Source organism: Phoenix dactylifera, chromosome 13 (assembly GCF_009389715.1).
Source record: "Phoenix dactylifera cultivar Barhee BC4 chromosome 13, palm_55x_up_171113_PBpolish2nd_filt_p, whole genome shotgun sequence".
NCBI lineage: Eukaryota > Viridiplantae > Streptophyta > Magnoliopsida > Arecales > Arecaceae > Phoenix > Phoenix dactylifera.
The window spans coordinates 1,975,145-1,993,908 of NC_052404.1; the positions used below are offsets into that span (position 1 = coordinate 1,975,145).

General features: G+C 37.1%; 1 protein-coding gene, 2 long non-coding RNA genes and 3 other non-coding genes across 6 annotated transcripts; 2 read left to right on the forward strand and 4 right to left on the reverse strand.

Annotated features, from left to right (window-relative positions):
• Positions 1 to 385: 385 nt before the first annotated feature.
• Positions 386 to 13,947, forward strand: LOC103707316 (metal tolerance protein 2). The gene is made up of 12 exons (XM_039132772.1): positions 386 to 810; positions 974 to 1,043; positions 2,043 to 2,140; positions 2,583 to 2,734; positions 3,242 to 3,357; positions 5,452 to 5,548; positions 8,332 to 8,416; positions 10,263 to 10,325; positions 11,775 to 11,880; positions 12,416 to 12,555; positions 13,371 to 13,465; positions 13,557 to 13,947. Exons 1-12 carry the CDS (start codon positions 481 to 483, stop codon positions 13,711 to 13,713), a joined length of 1,509 nt encoding a protein of 502 aa, XP_038988700.1. The 5' UTR covers positions 386 to 480; the 3' UTR covers positions 13,714 to 13,947.
• On the forward strand, positions 12,562 to 13,152 carry LOC120112854. The gene is made up of 2 exons (XR_005514479.1): positions 12,562 to 12,737; positions 12,863 to 13,152. It is a non-coding gene; the product is annotated as an uncharacterized LOC120112854 (long non-coding RNA).
• Positions 13,948 to 15,852: 1,905 nt separating the features above from the next.
• On the reverse strand, positions 15,853 to 17,518 carry LOC120112853. Its single transcript, XR_005514478.1, has 2 exons — positions 17,354 to 17,518; positions 15,853 to 16,384 (listed from the first exon to the last, which is right to left on the reverse strand). It is a non-coding gene; the product is annotated as an uncharacterized LOC120112853 (long non-coding RNA).
• LOC120112975 lies at positions 16,713 to 16,822 on the reverse strand. The gene has a single exon (XR_005514625.1). It is a non-coding gene; the product is annotated as a small nucleolar RNA snoR100 (small nucleolar RNA).
• Positions 16,995 to 17,073, reverse strand: LOC120112973. The gene has a single exon (XR_005514623.1). It is a non-coding gene; the product is annotated as a small nucleolar RNA Z155 (small nucleolar RNA).
• Positions 17,186 to 17,273, reverse strand: LOC120112971. Its single transcript, XR_005514621.1, has one exon. It is a non-coding gene; the product is annotated as a small nucleolar RNA R41 (small nucleolar RNA).
• Positions 17,519 to 18,764: the final 1,246 nt, after the last annotated feature.

Sequence of the window (18,764 nt, forward strand, 5' to 3'; positions counted from 1 at the left end):
ATCAAGGGTATTTGCGGTATTATGTGGTCGGTGATCTTGGATCCCCATACCGTACTAAACAAGTTACTCATGGATACTCGAGGATTTTTAATCACTGGACCATGGCCTACCAAACACATTGATCTTAGATTATTGGGATCAAATTATCCCAGCATTCGGATCACTGGGATCTTAGATCACCGTGGTGATCTTGTTGGGGTTAACAAACTCTCCCTAGGGGGTGACTTGCAATAGGGTCCGCGAGGTTGCCAAATTGGGTGGCTTCTTTCACAAAAAGGCCAAGTTGAGGAACCTTCATGTTCTAATCACAACCATCCATTCCCATCTAAATGGTGATGATTTGATGGCCTTAGCGTATGACTTCCGTGCCTATATGTGCTCCATTTTTCCTCTCCCCCAACCCAACCGGTGGGGCAAGAAGATCGGAGCAAAAGAAACCGGAAAAATAGCTTAAAATAAAACAAACAAGAAACCATTTTAATGGGTTTCCGGATCCCAAATGTCACCGGCTTCCACCGGGCCTACCGCGCTGCTAGGACCCCCTTAAATGGCCACCGGCTCGTTCCTTTCATCCCCGCCGCCTCCTCGGCGGAGGAGCACCAGAACCATTCGAGGGTCGGCAAAAGATGGCACGTCGGCCACTCCCACGACCACCACCACCACCACGCCGGGAAGGGTCCAGATGCGGAGGGAATCTTCCGGCTAGGGCTCGCTGCCGACGTAGCCCTCGCCACCGGGAAGGCCCTCACCGGGTACGTCTCCGGCAGCACCGCCATCGTCGCCGACGCCGCCCACTCCGTCTCCGACATCGTACGTCGCTCCCGGAATCCTCGATTTCTTACTTCTTTATTTTTCATCCATTTTCTTGTTTTTGATTCGCATGAAATTTATCTTCGAATCCTCTTGAATTAACGCCCAATCTCCTATGATAGTTGATTCAGAAACTAATTCAGCTTTTGTTGCTGTTGATCAGGTCTTGAGCGGCATTTCTTTGTGGTCGTTTAGAGCGGCCAAGGCCCCCAAGGACTCGGAACACCCTTATGGTCAGTTGGTTTTATGTTGCACTTGGATTCTGATCTATTAACTCCATAATCATCTATGCTGATTTTTAAGTGTAAATAGTAGGTTCATGGCATGAAATGTATCATTTTTATTCAGAGATTCCCTAACTTCAATTCATTTAAATGATAGTTTAATGGCATGGAGTATGATAGAGTAGAAGTAGTATCATTGGGCAGCTGTAAGAATTATATCTTGTCATGCAATCTTTAGGTCAGAAATGTCTGTGGCGGCTTTGTGGTTTTGAACATTATTAAGAGCTTTGTGGTTTTGAACATTATTAAGAGCTGGTAAACTGAAATTTGTATTGAAATTTGTAACTATCCACTTTCTTTGATATTTTGGTAAGGAATCTCAATTATGTATAGATATTAACCTCAAGATGGTGGATATTATTGTAGAAAACAACAAGCTTGGCTGCCTTTTACTTGCTCAGTAATAGGGTGAAAGTGGACCAGATAATATCTGTCCAGATCAGTTTCTATATCTAAAATTATATGGAGATGGATACAAATTTGAGTATCCGATTAACATCCATGCACATAACAATATCTATATCCGTTGAGTAAAACGTGTATGGGTATGGCAGACAACTATCCAATCATATCCAGATATGCAGTTCTGTTTGCAATCGTGTTTAGTTTTGTAAAGTTCATATGCAGGTTAAAGGAAAATAAAAAGTAATATTAACATGTATTTTACTTTTTCCCCTTATACTCAGTGATATCTTGATCTGGTGGTTCATAAAGTTTATCTCTCCGATTTATATCCACATTTATTTCCGTATTGTTAATATCCAAGTTGTATCCATTACCTATTCTAAATAAATATGAATATGAATTTTAACATTCGTTCAATATTTATATCCTTATCTATATTCACCAAATAAAAACGGTTGGATATATTGATATTTGATCCATTCTCAGCTGTATTCAATGATGCTACTGCACTATTGAATTCCTTTGTTATTTCATGTTTGTCAGGACATGGCAAGTTTGAGACTCTTGCAGCTCTTGGGATTTCCAGCATGCTTTTGGCAACTGCAGGCGGTATTGCATGGCATGCTGTTGATGTTCTACAGGTTTCTTCATTATTTGTCATTTGCTCGAAGGAAAATGCCAATTGAACTCCGAACATATAGCTTCACATTTAGCAACATTGATATGGTGCGTGTTTACTCATCAGGGCCCAGGAAATAGTCATTAGGCCTTGATGAATGGAGGAGTACATTGGCATAGTTACAACTGTTGTCGCATATTTGGCATAGTTATGTTGGCATGGTTAGAACTGTTGTTGCATATTTGGTGCCCCACTAGCATCACCCTTGCTGTAAAGACTGCTATCTTTGACTATATTTGTTGAGTATCATGGTTTATCTAGAAAGTAGGAAGCCAATGAATTGTCTGCTAGGTGACTCTCTAGGTTTATATTAATAAAACTGCAAATCTGAATTTGTTCCAGTTTTCTAGTTTCAAATCATTTGCAACATTCTGTCCATACAGTTTCTGCCTTGTCAATTTCAGGGGCTTTTGGCATCAACTACAGATATGGTTAATCACACATGGGAACATAGCCATCATAACCACAGTGATGGTGGCCATCATCATGGAATTGACTTGGAACACCCCATCCTGGCCTTGAGTATGACAATTATATCGATTTCTGTTAAAGAAGGGTATGTAGAATATTCTTGGCTGTGTACTTACACTTGGGTAGCATAATTTAGAAAATACAGTATTAGCAATGTTTTGTACAGTTCACCTTGGGAATCACAAGCATCAGTCAGTTTGCAGCATGTCTTTTTGGTTTATTTTATCTTAATAAATGGAATGTATTATTGATTCTTGTTCATTCCAATCATTTCTAAATGGATCATCTGTAACTTGGATGTCTTTTGTCATGGTTAACTTTATTTTACTTTCTGCATGTCAATGGGTATGTGAAAGGATTTTTGAGTTGTAATGGGAAATATTCTTTGTATAAGGATGCTTTTTCTTTTTCTTTTTCCATTTCGTTTGTGTGACCTCTCTTCATTTCCCACAGACTTTTTCGGACACCTTTTTTTGTTACTTGAAATATGAACATGTTGTCTTATTGTGTATCATTATAGCTTTATGTAAAATTTGCTTATTTTAAAATTAAATTATTTGAACTAACATATTTCTTTTACTTTTAACAATAGGCTCTATTGGATCACAAAACAAGCTGGGGAAAGAGAAGGAAGTGGACTCATGAAAGCAAATGCATGGCACCACCGTGCTGATGCTGTGTCGTCTGTAGTTGCTCTTATTGGGGTTGGTAGGAACCTTTAGACCTTTGTAAACTTTGATAGAAGAGGACCTAGTTCTTCTGAAATTATTTTGTTTGCAATTTTTTTTTTAAAATCAAAACTTTATTAGGTTTATATTTCATTTTAATGCACATGAGTACTTTCAGCCTCTGTTGTTTGTGTAGGCTGCTCTTTGCTCAATTCTACATATTGCATCTTTTGAAATCCAAATTGTTCGCATCCTCTCATTTTAATATATCTGCTGGTCATGCTAGCTATTGTGTTCTTAACCATAACATTATGAGGATTTCATATTGAGTTCGAGTTTGAGTTCATTGAAGTTTAGATTTTTGATCTGGATTAGACAATAAGAATTACTAGATTTGATGGGGAGTCTGTGTGGTTCTCTTGTATAGCCTAGTGAAAAACAGAGGAGGTTGTTCCTTGAGAACAAATTTAAGTGACAGCTATAGAAATGATTTTCATTTGCCTATGAAGCTCTATGTGATCTACAGAGGTCTGTGTAATGGAATATTTTAAATATATTTGGTGGTTTGCAGTTGTGTGTTGGGGGGGTATGGTGGTGGGTGGTCACACATGTGCACATGCATGTGTGTATATTAGCGATACTTAGAACATATTTAATATTCTTAGGATATAATTAATTTAGTTTAATATTGTTACCATATGTTGGGAAATTCTAATATAATTGCCCTTTTATTGTTCGAAGCTCTCCACATCTTAAGACACATACAAATCTTAGTTTCTTGAGAAAATTTACAAACCATACCATGTAATAAATCGTATCTTTTGCTATTAAAAAACTATTCACTTTTTGACTAGTTGATGCGTATGCAAGGAGCCTCTGAAACATTAAATTTTGGCTTATACTCATTTTAGAAAATATTTATCATGTAGCTTTGTATGGTCCATGATACATTTTGGCATCAGAGAATAATTACATCAACTTTGAAGTTATAGGAAAATTATATGGAGCAATATGAAGTGTAGATCATGGTATTGGGCAATAAAGAATAGAGAGAAGAGATGAATTTAGCGGTTCGGATGTTGTGATGGATGTGTGGTAAGGTGAGGAAGGATAAAATGGTAGAATTTTATATTATATAGAGAAGATTGAGAGGGTTCATCACATAAAACATAGGTTTGAGGTGGCCTATGTGATGAGAGGAACATAGAAAAGAATATAAAGAAAAGGGGAGGGCTAGGCCTAGGGTTCCGTTGCTAAAGAGGTGGTGAAGAATGTTTTGGAGGTGCATTGCTTAGTGATGGATCTAGAATTAAATGAAATTAGATGGTCACGGGGGATCTTAAGATACACCCAAGTAATTTCTGTGGTTCCTTTTCTTTGTGGTCATTTCATAATTTAAGTTCTTATGCAAGTCTTCTTGATGCATGGAATTTAGGTGCTGATCCATGGCATGACGCAGAGTACATACTGTGCCAGTGCCTTAACAGCAATCAGGATCGGTACAATACAAGCTGCTTGCCCATGCTTGGCATGTTGCTGCACCAGTGCATGCCAAGCACCGCATGTTTTAGCACAACACAGCAGATGTGTACCTTGCCAGTGACAGCCTAGTATGCTAGTAAACGATACTTAAATCTGATAGATTAACATATTGACTGAAAGAAGAAATCAAGGATTCTAGCATAAATTTCTAGAGGGTTAATGCCTGGTGGACTGCCAGTCAGTGCTGCTGAATTCCACCATATGTCTTGTTCATCGCACATGTGCATGCATGAGCATGCATGTGCGCATGCATGGGAGTGTGTGCACACTCATGCCGCTTGCATGTGCCAAATGTCTATATAGGTGAAAAAATTCGACATGAACTGCAATAATATCCATGAATATATCAGTCATGTTTTGCTATTGCATTACTATATTAGTTGTCTTATTCTTTCCAATCTCGAAGTGTTGAAAGCCACATGTGTTAAATATTCTTGGACTTCTCTTTTGACTAGTATATTGGATTTTTAATATGGTTAGACCTTGCAAGATAAAGGTCTCTTGGACATTAAAAGAAGTGACTATTTGCTCTTTTGCTAGTTTAACTCTTTTGTTAGTTGCAATCATCATAGTTAGATTGCCTTGCATACAGGTGGCGCTATCATGGGAGTACCATATTTTGATCCACTTGCTGGACTTGTTGTATCAGGCATGATTTTGAAAGCTGGGCTTGAGACTGGATACCAGAGGTAATGATTTATCTTTTTCCCCTGATCCCATCTTTATCTTGCTGTCAACTTTTTAAATGAAGTAATGCCTAGTGAATGGCAATGCTTGCTGGTACAACTATGATAGCAGTCAGTGCATGGTAGGGTCAAGTAACTCTGCTTTGCTTACTGATGCACTAAAATATGGCATTCCTCGAATAAAATGCAATAGCCGTTTGTAACCTATAAAGATAGAAACCCATTCAGCATCTGAAACATTTACTGTGTGGTTGTTGATGGTATGAAATACAAGAGCTGATTCTGAGATCATTGAGATAATGCAAGATATATCACCTGTTGAAAGACGCAATTCAGCAAAACATGGAGGGCTTGGAAGATGTGATTTATCTCTTTGTTGGTTTGGGCCTTGGGAATAAGATTTGATACTATTGCTCCACAATTAAACTGCAATTTGGTATATCACCTAATTGTGCCCCATCAGTGATACTTATTGTTACCAATAACTGGTGTGCAGCAGCTTGCTGTCAACAATCTTATATTAATCAGTTAATTTGAGGACACATTTCTGGTGCAAAATGAATTTAGTGTTGGAAACTCCCTTACTCATGGAATAAATAAACAGTGTTAAACTCTTCATGATAAAGGCATGCCATGGGTAGTTCCTCAAAGTTATCATCCCTGATGAACAGGATTATCATCATATTAACTAGAACAAGAATTCTTAATATATGAATAAAGTGTAATGTGAGGAAATATTCTTGAAGTGTAAATTAAGGAACGCTCTTCACTTGAAATAGTCAAGCAAGAGGAGCTTGCTCTAACTTATGTGATGCAAGGTGCAATAGGCACGCTCGAGGTTTAGCAGAATTTTCATGTAACCCTCGGATACGCCATGCGCAGATTTCTTCATAATGTAGAATGTTATCCTTGATGTTCATTTGAATGAGTGTTGGAATTTCTCATAAGAGTCAAACGAAGACATCACGTGTCATTTTAGTTTTGGACCAAAAGCTTCATCATTGATCAAGCCATATTTTTGATTAACTTTAAGTTTCTGGTTTCACAAATGGTCACGTGCAGAAATGAGGATAAAATGGGCTCGGAAAAAATGATAGAAGAAACTTTAACCATCAAACCATGGTCGGCCATACCGGTCCGTACGGGCCGGTACGTACCGATCTGGCCTGGGACCGATACCGGATCAGCGTGGAATCCGATACCGGTAGCTTATCGTTGGAGAACCGGTATGGGACTGGTACGGACCGGTACAGGTCGGTACGGAACCGGTATGAAACCGGTACGTACCGGTCCGGGCTGCCACCAGTACGCCGAGCGGTACCGAGACGGCGAACCTTGCATCAAACCATATCCCAACTCTCAAGGATCAAGCAAGAGATCCAAAAAGTATTCAAAGTATTGTTGTACTTTTTGAATATAATTTATCATTGTCTTCATATCTATCTATCTATATATATATATATGGTATTATCACCTTCTTATAGATTCTTAGTCAGCCTTAATAATATATTTGAATGAACTCGTGGGTTCTAAATGTAGCAGATCTCTGTGCATGTATTTGATGCTTGTACTTTTATGATGAATTATAATTATATTCTAAGGGCCTACAAATACTTAACTAGAATATTTGTGTCAGATAAACAATTCTATAAGTTTTATATTAGGAAAAAGCTTGTTTGACTGTTGCTAATGGTATTTCTGCTAGTATTATTGTGTGGTTGAATAAAACCAGAAAAAGGAGAAAGAAACTTTGACCCAGTGAAGTTAGCAGTATACTTGACAAAAACAGAAGTCACATGAAAATAATTTCCTGGTTTGACAAGTTCATAAATGTAGCATATGTTTTTAACATCTATTTTGCTACAACCAAGGTTTGGTTTAGAATAGTGCTGGATTGGTACTTATCTATGGTTTTTAATAATGATTTTTAATGTCACAAATTTATTGAAAGGAAGTGAAATCACTTTCACAGAATTTTTATTTTACTTACCTCATAATCATAGTTATGAACCCCATTAAATAGTTAAATGGGAACTCAGCTACTATCGTAAATTAAGAGTTATCCTGATAGCAAAGTGCAGCTAATGGTATACATGGGCATTTGCATTGAGCACCAACATACGTATCTAATATTTATCCGAGTCAGATACGTATTGGACACTTCAATATTTTGAAGTTCTGTGGTAGCCACTCATACCATTTGGAAGAAGAGTTGATCTCCTCCAACAATGATCACCTATTTTGACGTTTGGAGTGAGTTTTTTTTATATAGAGATTGGTCAAGGGTGTAGGTATTGAGAGAAATTCGAAAATATTTTTTTCTTATATCTTTAAGCTATTTTGGATGTTTGAATAAGAAACATGTTCGTTGAAAGTTCTTAACAAACAATAACTTTTTAATACTTCCTTTTCAATGTTTAAGAAAACAATTTTCAAAGGTATTTAAAATTTAGTTAAAATTATAGTTTATCTTATGTATCACCAATGTTCTTTTTTGCTCTTGCCAAGTCCCACACTTGGATACACATCTGAATCTGATACTCATATATGTGTCCATGCACACTTATCATATGACCTGTAAAAATGTTGCGTCACTATTATTGGCCTTTATATTCAATATTTTGCACTAAATCTAGTAAGCATGCGGCATACATTCGGTTAATTCAAGTTCCTAATCAAGTGTTAAAATTATTCTCCTGCCTTTCTTTTTCTTTGTATTATTATCATAACCAGCTTAAATGCATCCACATGAATATGTTGTCTAAATTTTCGTTAATTGATTTTAGTGTCCTGGAGCTAGTTGATGCAGCAGTCCCACCATCTGTTTTAATGCCCATCAAGCAAACAATTACTGAAGTTGAAGGTGTCAAGGTAGACTTCAGATTTTTCTCCTGACTTTGATAGACTTCATAAATAGATCCTTTTCCTAATACTAAGCAATGTGTGAATATGATCCTTACACATCTTTATGACATACAACTCTCCTTAGTATTAGAACTTTGTTTGATCATTTTCAATTTCCTCAACAAATAACAATCTTGCATGTTACCCGGTTCTTTTGATGTATGGATGGTTTAGAACATCCAAAAATTCTTGCAGAATCTGTACAATATTTTATTAGTTCATTCCTAGGTCGTGTGCACTCACTTTAGTGTGATTAAAGGCAGGGGCATGACAAAAATAAAATTTATGTTGCATGCTAGGAAAGTTTAATTTGCATCATACTTGACAATCAAATGATCTTCTGGGGAGAGGCCTTGAAGAAAATTTCAAATGCATTTAAAAAGTTTAATATATGAAGCCCTTTCAGTGCATGTAAATTAATGGAGTAGATGGCCTAAAGATCTCATTTGTTTTAGGTTGTAAGTAATTAAGCTTGGGTTGTTTCGGTAAACTAGCTAGGTGATACATGCATGCATAATTATTATGTATGTATATGTTTGAAACTTAATAGTCTGCCTTAGTGCATAAAATATCTGGTCTCCATCTCCATCTCCTTATAGGCTTATACCATTACTTGTTAAACATATAGAACACTGCCTCCTCTGGATCTTTGTCCCCACCTCTCCACTTCATTACTTACATATCCTTTAGTTAATCATCTAGTTTGGAGTCCTGGCAATCATGTTATCAGCGCCTCATTTCTTCTTTTCGGCAAACACTGGTTGACTTATTCACCTGCCACCACTAGTCTCTCATATGCCACCGGTCGTTAGGGAGGAGGTGAGGATGGGTGTGATGTCCAGATGTGGATGAGTGCAATGGAGAAAGGGAGGGGAACTTATGACAAAAAGCTTTCACAGTGCATAGTATGAGGGGCAAAGAGATTGGGAGGGATAGGGATGGGATTGGATGACTACAATTAGAATTGTTCACTGGAGCAAACAGAATGGAAGGACATGATCATATTCAATAGGTGATTGCACAAGGAAGATGAAAGAAGCTTCCAGCTGCTGGTTCGTGCCAGTTGTCACATGCCTTATCGACAAGGTATTGGCACTTCCCACCTTCTAGCACCAATACTAGGTTGAATTGTTCGGTATCAAGTCATAAGGTGTGTAAACACCCTTCTTTTCAATTTTCCCATCCTAAATTTGTGGAGAGGAGATTTTTGCCACAGTGTACAGGCCATCAGGGGTATGTCAGCATGGAATGGTGCCAACGTAGTTACTGGCACCGACTTCTGAAACCTTGGAAAGTAGTAATTTGTTTGAGCTTTTCTGCAACTATGGCCTAGTAATCAGCAGACTGTTACAAAAAACTACATTGATATAATCCAGCAAAATTAGTTTTGTAAAATTAGCCTTGAAAATATTTTTGGCAACTTGGTGGATTGATCCCTCTGCCCTTCACAAATTTCCAGGCCTTAGTTTATGGACCTTCTTTGACAAAGTCATCACTCATATACGTCCATAGGTATGTTCATATACATCCATGATCAAATGTAAAGGCATAGGTATTTTTGCTTATTGTCTCATAGGATGTGAAATAAAAGTGCTAACATGTTTTTGTTGTTTATATTGTTATACTTGAACTCTTATTATCAACTTTGATGGTTGACCAATTTGTTACATGGATGCATGTGCTAAATAAAATTCCACAAGCCCTTCTGTACTTTTATGTATTTTTGCATGCTTGTGTTTTTTTTTCTTTTTTCATCTCTGTCACCAAACTGGAGTTCTTGCTGTTTTATCTTCACAAAATATTTTTGATGCAGGGATGCCACCAGTTGAGGGGAAGAAAAGCTGGGTCATCCTTGTATCTTGATGTACATATTGAGGTATGGCTCTTCAAGTATTTCAATTACTTCATAATACCATCTGCTACTGTCATATTCCAATCAGTAAGATTAACCTTTATTCATTAAAACCTTTTGCTTGTAGAGCAGAATTTAAGGAAACATGACCTTGTCAAACTACTGCATTTGAATTTGAGAAAATAATCACACGTAATCAGTGTACATTCTCTACAATTTATCAGTGTCTAATTTAAAGGCACTGGATAATTAAGAACCTTGCAAATTATGATCATTTTAAAAGTTATAATGAATTAAATATTCCAAATGTTTTCATGACATTTAGTACTTTTTTGTTTTAAGACATCTTGTCTGTAACTGTCATGTTCTGCTGTTACAAATTTTAATCCCTTGTAATAGGTTATCACTTATTGTTATACTAAGGAACTCAGAGATATGAAATTGAGTTCATGTTAATGGAAACATCTATCAATTTTCTGATTGAGATCTTCATTGTTTTCATGATTCAACTTGATTTCCTTCATTTTGGAATTGTATCTATGCTACAAATCTTTTCATCTGTTTCGCAGATCAGTACAACAGGCCTTATACCGCCTCCTTCTAAACCACTTTTATTTCACAATCAAATAAGTTTCAGGTGGTCTGCTCTAAGCTTTCTGTGCATGAGAATAAGCCTATAAAAGACTGGGAAGCTAACTTCTTATTTTGGACTACATTTGAACATGAATCGAGATTATACATATGCTGCGAGCATGTCAAGCCTCCTCACTAAAGTTTTGAGTATGAGTTAGGCTGAGATTATCTGTATAGCTCTGGGCTTAACTTGTACCAAAGGAAAAGGAATGAATTATAAATATCTTATGTGTACTGTCTGTGTAAAGATTGACCTCATATTGAAATGGTAGGTCTTAATCTTTATTTGAAGAAAAATCTGAGATGATTCTATACTCGGGGTTCCATTGGAGAATGCTGTTGACTCAGAGAAGAATAATCAAAACTATACTTAATTATATGCCAAACAGCAAGTGTACTAGACAGTCTGATAGTAAATTACCGACCCCACTGTATGTGCAAGTCAGAAACAATAATACATCGAGAACCAAACTAAACCAATTTGGTTCTCGTTGAAGGATGGCTAGATGCTGCCTTACTGTTTGTGCAACTGCTTTTGTTCCGCGTAAGGAGATTCGTACCGTCTTTTTTGACTTTTCTTTGCGTAAGGCACCATGCCTTATATCTAGCCGCTATCATGAATGCATGCACACTGGTACATTTATTGTATCATTATGAATTTTTTTAAGTAACACCTGACTTGCAGAATTTCGTAATTGATATTCCATCCTGTTTGCATCGTGACAATGTACCCATTTTTTTCTTTTCCTGTCTTACCTGTTGTTGAATTTCAGTGAATCCTAATTCCAGCTTGTATCTCTTATACAGAAGTGCTAATTCTAAAGTAGAATGGTGTTGCAGGTAGATCCCTTTTTGAGTGTTAGTGCTGCCCATGACATTGGTGAGGCTGTGCGTCATCAGATACAGAAATATCATAGTCAAGTTGCTGAAGTCTTCATACATATTGGTACATAATGATCTCATCTCTTTGCTCATTTTTGGTTTTACTTATAAGTGGTCCTGTATATAAACGTTTGCTGTTTGAAAGACCATGCCGATAACAATGCAACAGTTAAAACAATGATTGTATATTAAATTCGTTCTGACCAAAGAAGATTACTTTCATTTTTATCCGTCTATAAGGGATCATCATATATGAAAGTTTTGAGCAATAATGAGAGGCAGGGGCTCTCAGTTCAATCAGAACTCCAACAAACTCTATCTAAACTTTTCTTTACCAAATAGCATGGATTGTTTCCATTACACCCAAGGTTTCTATTGGGAGGCATCTCGTATCGCCAAGATAATTTTTAGGCAAGACACTGCAAATAGCTTCTCATGTTGAAATCTGATCTTTTTAATTTTCTGCTTATTGATCTTAAGTTCTGAGTGCTTTTTCCCCCTTCTATTTGTAGTGCTTTGTTTTCCTTCCTTTTAGTATTGTCTTGTCTCAGTCATTAGTAACAGATTCCTTATGAAACTTTCCAAAATTATTCATCTAGATCCATCATATTCTCAATACTCGGTGTCATGCCAAGGAAAGAAATCCAAGAGCATAGACGGCCAGAACCCAAACATCATTTCCGGACAAGAAGAAGCTGAAGCCATTGTGGCTGATATTCTCTCAACGCTATTTTCAGAGGTATGCATCTTTTTTTTTTAATTATTAGAGACTTGTGTATATACCCCTTGACATATGCTTTGTCGCATGCTACTCATGCTGCAACTGAGCTACAAACGTGGTTCTTCCCATGCTTAAACCTTGAAGACATTTCATTTCTGAACTCATTCGAGATTCGACCATAGATATGCTTGAGTGGATAGGTGAGTGTACTAAGACATGCAAAGAAACAAGTATATAACGTATAAGTTATTTGCATACAGTACCCTTCATTCTCATGTATTTGCAAAAAAGACCCTCCGTTATTTATATTTACATAATGTTCCAGGAAATTCACGCGGATTCAAATGAAGTACCCTCTATGTTAGTTGCATTTCTAAGTTACAAGGAATGTAATTGTTGTATATGGTTTAACTAACTGTTGGTGTAAAAAGATAGCTTACTCCTTTCCCTTATGGTTCTCCTTGTGTATTTGGAACCTCGAAGATATTTCATTTCTGAACTCAATTCACCCATAGATATGCTTATGAGTGGAGGGGTGTGTATTGAGAAATATAGAACAGAACTGTATAATGTATAAATGCATTTGGATTTACAGATAGCCTGATTATATATTTATCCATCTTTTCCCAAGATTTTGTTGTTTAGTTATTATAATTGTGGAAATAAGAATGCAAGGAGTTTCATAAAAAAGCAGCAAAAAATCATATTGGTCTTCTTTTAATAAGTATCAAAGGTATTGCCCAGGTCAAAATTCCTTGTATGCAAAAAATATTTCAGCACGTCTTGCATAGTTCTTGTTAGAACATTCTCATATCATAATGTATTGGTTTCAGAAAATGTCCCTTGAACATGTAACATGCTGCCACTCATTGCAAGGAAAGGTATTACTCCAGGTTCAAGTCTCCATGCATCCTGAATTGCTGATACGGTAATCCATCCATCCCAAGTGCTGGTCCGAGTCTTGTTAAATTTATGTCTTTGATCATCCAATTATCTTGACTTGATTTTTAAATTCCAAGGGATGCAATGGACATAGCAAAAGAAGCAGAAAAGGAGATACTGAAGGCTGCTTCTAGCATAGACCAAGTTAGTATCCAGCTGACATTGGGGCGTACAGTATCAGAACTTCATGAACCAATAGATCGCAAAGAAGAAATGTTGGATTCGCAACACTGATATACTTTCTGTTCGTAATAAGTTATGTTAATGAGCAAATCTAAAAATTTTGTCAATGGATTTTTTTTTATACCCTTGGGCTGCTGTTTCTATGTAGACCAATGTCAAAATATATGCTTCATTAGCATTGCTGCATTCATTTTTTCTGCATATTGCTGATGGTATCGCAGTGTAGTGTAAAATAAACATACAAAGTCTATAAATCAATAAATTTTTGGCACCATTTACCTGTGAGAGGTGTTTCTTGAGTCTGATTTTCCTTCTCATTGTCAAATCAGCTGTGAATGTAGTAAAAAGTACAGGGAAAAAACCATTCTGTGGACATCAGTGGAGGTTTAGGAGATCTGAACATCGTAGGAGTAAAAAAAGAAATGAACATCATCTGACTTCAAAAAAGGCCAGCTGCAACAGAGGACCAATGGAGGTTACATGAGCGCATACGAGCCTCCAGTAAGTTGACCATTTTTAGACTCTCTCTGATCATGGTGATGATTTTGTTTTTCCCAGATACGCATAATACGTGAAAATGTGCTTAAAGCACGGAAACGTCATAGCAGGAAAAGAAGCTTTAAGAATTTCTATGTGCAGCCATGTTTTCTTACATCCATATTTCTTCTACCGTGCATCAAATGCAGTGAAATGTGCGGTTAAAATAATGCCCAGTGATTCACTTATACGCGCAGTCAGCATAATTTGTTCGAGATGCATCTGATGGTAGCTACTTTGATTAGAATCTTTATAAAGTGAGCCGAGAATTACACTGATGTACCTTCAATCCCAACAGCCAATCAAACAATTGGGAAGGACCACACACTTTTTTCCCTCCATTCAGAAATTTTTTTTTTCAAGAAACCCTTAATCGAGTCGGAAATACAAAGATGCACAGAATTCTTGAAGCAGTACAATCTGAAGTTTCTTACTCCATTCATGGACCAAAAGGCTTTCCTGGATGTACTCCTTTCCTTTCCTTTCCTTTTTTTATTTTTCACAGAAAGAGAGAGATAAAGAAGATGGAGGAGGACCCCTCCGTGAAATTACCCAGATCAATAAACTGAAAAACTCATTTAGAACTTCACTTATCAAAAATGTCCAAACCTAACTAACATCCAAGGTCCAAACCACTGCCTCCCACATCATATCCCTCAAGAATAATCTGATACAAACGTATTCATAGCAAAAAGGCCAAGGTTTTCAAATGCTCTTAAATTTTAAAGATATATTCCATCAAATATCTTTCACCAAAGATATATTCCATCAAATGCCTTTCACCAAAGATATATTCCCTCCCTGCACCTCATCAGGGTTAGACAATTCCATAAAGTGGAAAACCAATTGCCACGCAAGATTTATTATTATTATTATCATTATTTTCTCGTTGAGGTTACACAAAATTGAGTTCAAGTGCCAACTTCCGCAAACACAGGCAAAACTAAGATGCTAGTAAAATCAATGGAAGACTTATTTGGTTCCCAAAAAAAAAATTCTCATCCAAATATTTTTTTTGAAAAGCTGATTACTGTGAATTTGATGACTGAAAAAATAATTCTGACATGTTTATTTGACCATGAAAAAGTAGTATATTCTAAAGTGCCGTTATTTAGTTAAACATCTACTTCCATACGAAAATTGTAGAAAATATCTATTACACCCTTAATAAAGAAAAAAAATAGAAAAAAATCACAATTTTCAACCTTGAGAAAATAACTTTTTTATATCTCTGATATTTTTTTATGAAATATAAAATTTTTATTCCCATAGGAACATCTCACTTTATTGAAAACTCCAACAAAACAAACAACAGGCCTTTCTTAATTTCCCATTGAACATACTTTCCCCCTTCTTTTCCGGGAGAACATTGTATTTAAATGCAAAAAAAAACTCATTTAGCATTGAGGCAGCATTTTAATACTTATTTCATTTGCATTCAACAAGCTTACAAACTATGCAAGCTCTATGCTTTCATTACAAAAAAATAAATGAACAACCAATCTGTCTCAAGAGTTCATCCCCTGTAGCTAGCCTGAAGATATTTTTTGAGTTCTTTAATCTTATATAAATACCCAAAATCTTCCCAATAAATAACCAATCCACACAGAGCCATCCTCTACAGGAGAAGATAGCTTAAAATTATCTTTAACAGGTGCAAATGAAAGCTTTAATAGAAAACATCATTCAAATTCCAAATGGTCTAATTCACATCATAAGGATGTAAATCTCACAATTACCATAGATTCAACAGCAGACGGAAAAGAAATTTACAAAGCTCACAACTCAGCCCCATGCCCCTGATATACACATCAAACACAAATTAAAAATTGATCTGAAAACAACCCTTCAAGTTAGTGACAGACACCATAAAACGGTAAAGAATCTACGCTACCAGGAAGTCACGCTTGACAGGAAGGGAATCAGGGAGAGTATAGATAAGTAATCCATCACCAAGTGCAATCTCTAAAAGAAGGCTGCTTAGCAGAGTCATAGAACCACAGTATCAGCAGAAGGCTGCTTAGAAGACTCATAGCACCACAGTATCAGCAGCAACCCTTCTTCCTAAGATCAAACAGTGAGTATCCCTTCTTCCAAGAGATACCGATGACCTTGTTATGCTTAGAGATACCAATTTCAACTTTAGGTGCGAAGCAATTATATTTATAAGAAATTGCTTCAGCACCTGAAATTAAAATTGTCATAACAAAAAATAACAAGATAGAAATCAAAAAACTAGAAGGACTGTGTTGATTGTCTGAGATTTATTAGAACAACATATACTTTTACATATGAATCAATTTTCACAAAAAACAGAAAAGATTTGTTTTTCGTATGACCTAAATTTCAGGCTTTGTAATTTCTGTTCCTTTTTTTTCCAAATTAAGTTTTGCGAGAAACAAATAAACAAACGTTTCGACAAAAACCGGTCATACGTTAAGCTTTGGTGTAATCTATAAATCCATGTAAGTAAAATACGGTAAACAAAGCGCGCACAAGATTTTGGATATGGTGAATGTGAGTCGAATCCAGGCCCGCTAGATCAACGCCCGAGAGCATCAAAGCGAGCAGACATGTGGACCCATCTTTCATCTCTGTGCACCTTACCATGCTTCCTTCTTCCCCCTTGGGTCCAGAGCATCGGCTTATTGTACACAGGTCCAAAAATACACTTACATTTGGACAAAGAATTGAAAAATTTAGAGCACGGATTGAAGCTATCTTACAAAATGGCCCAATTAACAAATAAATTCGAACGAAATATTTTTTTAACGAAAATTGGAACAAAATATTGCCGTTGATCAGATAATTGTGATCTGATTTTTTTTAGTCAACACTTCTTCTTTTCTGCAAGATGTTATCATCATATCAACGGTATCGAAATGTTACCAAGTGATTACAGAAAAAATAAACATGGGGAAAGAAAAGAAATAGAAGATCAAAAATATTTTGGAGGAAAACAAAACATTAGGACTTAAGGAGACAACGAAGGCTCAGAAGGATCCATTGGTAGTTTTTAATCAGAGAAGGAACCCTCTCATAAAATAGGTAGATTTCAACATCACAGCCCCCGATCTCATGAATAAACAAACAAACAGATAGAAAATTGCGAGGGTAAATAGGAAAAAAGAAATCGAAAATAGGGCACAAGAACCTGATCGAAGGGGCATTCGGGAAGCCCGGAGACTTCCGGGATCGCTGTTGGGGGGAAGAAGGGAGGGTGAAGGGCTAATATAGAGGGAGAAACCAGGGGATGGTTAGGGTTAGGGTTAGGGTTTACACCGTTTGCATCTTTGTGTAATTACGAAAAGATCCTTTCGATGTATAAAATAAATCGTGGGGGCACCGATACGTCGACGCCAGCCCCGGATTTTAAGTTGTAGCCGTTGGATACGTTGAACTGCGTGATTAGGTGTAATTTTTCTTTTTCACATAAATAATTTAAAATTAAAAAAGAAATCTAAAATAAGAAAAGTTTGGATAACAAAAAATAAAAATAATAAACTTAAAATACAGGCTTTCTAAAATATTTCAAAATTTATTTAAAATAAATATAGAAGAGGAAAAAAATAAATGATAGAAAAGAAATCACTGGGCAATGATGTACATTATTGGAAATTTATATCATATAAAATCTTTAAATTAGTTGTGAATAAATTGTAAAATTTGGATATAAATCAAGAATAATTGAATAGCTCACCATCAATTCGTTCTTAGAGAGTAATTTAGAGGATCATTCATTGAAACAAAGGGAGAACAAAACAAGAAGTTTCCACTAATTTGAAGAATATTGTAACTATAGCCGGTACAAGATTAAAAAATAAATATATATTATACAAAAATTAGAAGTAAACATATTTACTATTGTTGGGGGAAAAATGGACCACCCCACAAATGCAATTATAGCACCCAAATCCGTCAGCAAGATCGAGCTCATCTAAGTGATCGGGCTCTTCCGCTTGCAAGCTCATCTAAGTGATTGGGCTCTTCCGCTCTCGAGCTCATCCAAGTGATCGGGCTCTTCCGCTCTCGAGCTCATCCAAGTGGTCGGGCTCTTCCGCTCCCAAGCTCATCGGCCAAACCGAGCTCAGAAGGCCGAGCCGAGCTCATAGGCAGCCGAGCTCAGAAGGCTGCCGAGCACAGAAGGCTGCCGAGCTCAGAAGGCTGCCGAGGCCGAGCTCAGAAGGCTGCCGAGGCCGAGCTCAGAAGGCTGCCGAGCACAGAAGGCTGCCGAGCTCAGAAGGCTGCCGAGGCCGAGCTCCGAAGGCTGCCGAGCACAGAAGGTTGCCGAGCTCAGAAGGCTGCCGAGCACAGAAGGCTGCCGAGGCCGAGCTCAGAAGGCTGCCGAGCTCAGAAGGCCGAGCACAGAAGGTCGTGCTGACCTCAGAAGGCCGACCTCGTCGTCTGTATGCTGCGGCCATGCCCTGCAGCAGTCTCACCGCACCATGCTTTGCTTGCCGGCCACGCCACGACATATCAATCAGGAACCATACCCTGCTACGACTGTCAACGCCTCACCATTCCCAAGAATGTACTGCACTGCGCGCCACAAGCAAGCTCTGGCT

Bases quoted from the DNA above. Each gene is read 5' to 3' on its own strand.
- LOC103707316 (XM_039132772.1), top strand. From the start codon at position 481: ATGGGTTTCCGGATCCCAAATGTCACCGGCTTCCACCGGGCCTACCGC. The intron at 10,326-11,774 runs GTATGGCTCTTC...ATGGTGTTGCAG, and splicing joins ATCTTGATGTACATATTGAG to GTAGATCCCTTTTTGAGTGT. The intron at 11,881-12,415 runs GTACATAATGAT...TTATTCATCTAG, and splicing joins TGAAGTCTTCATACATATTG to ATCCATCATATTCTCAATAC.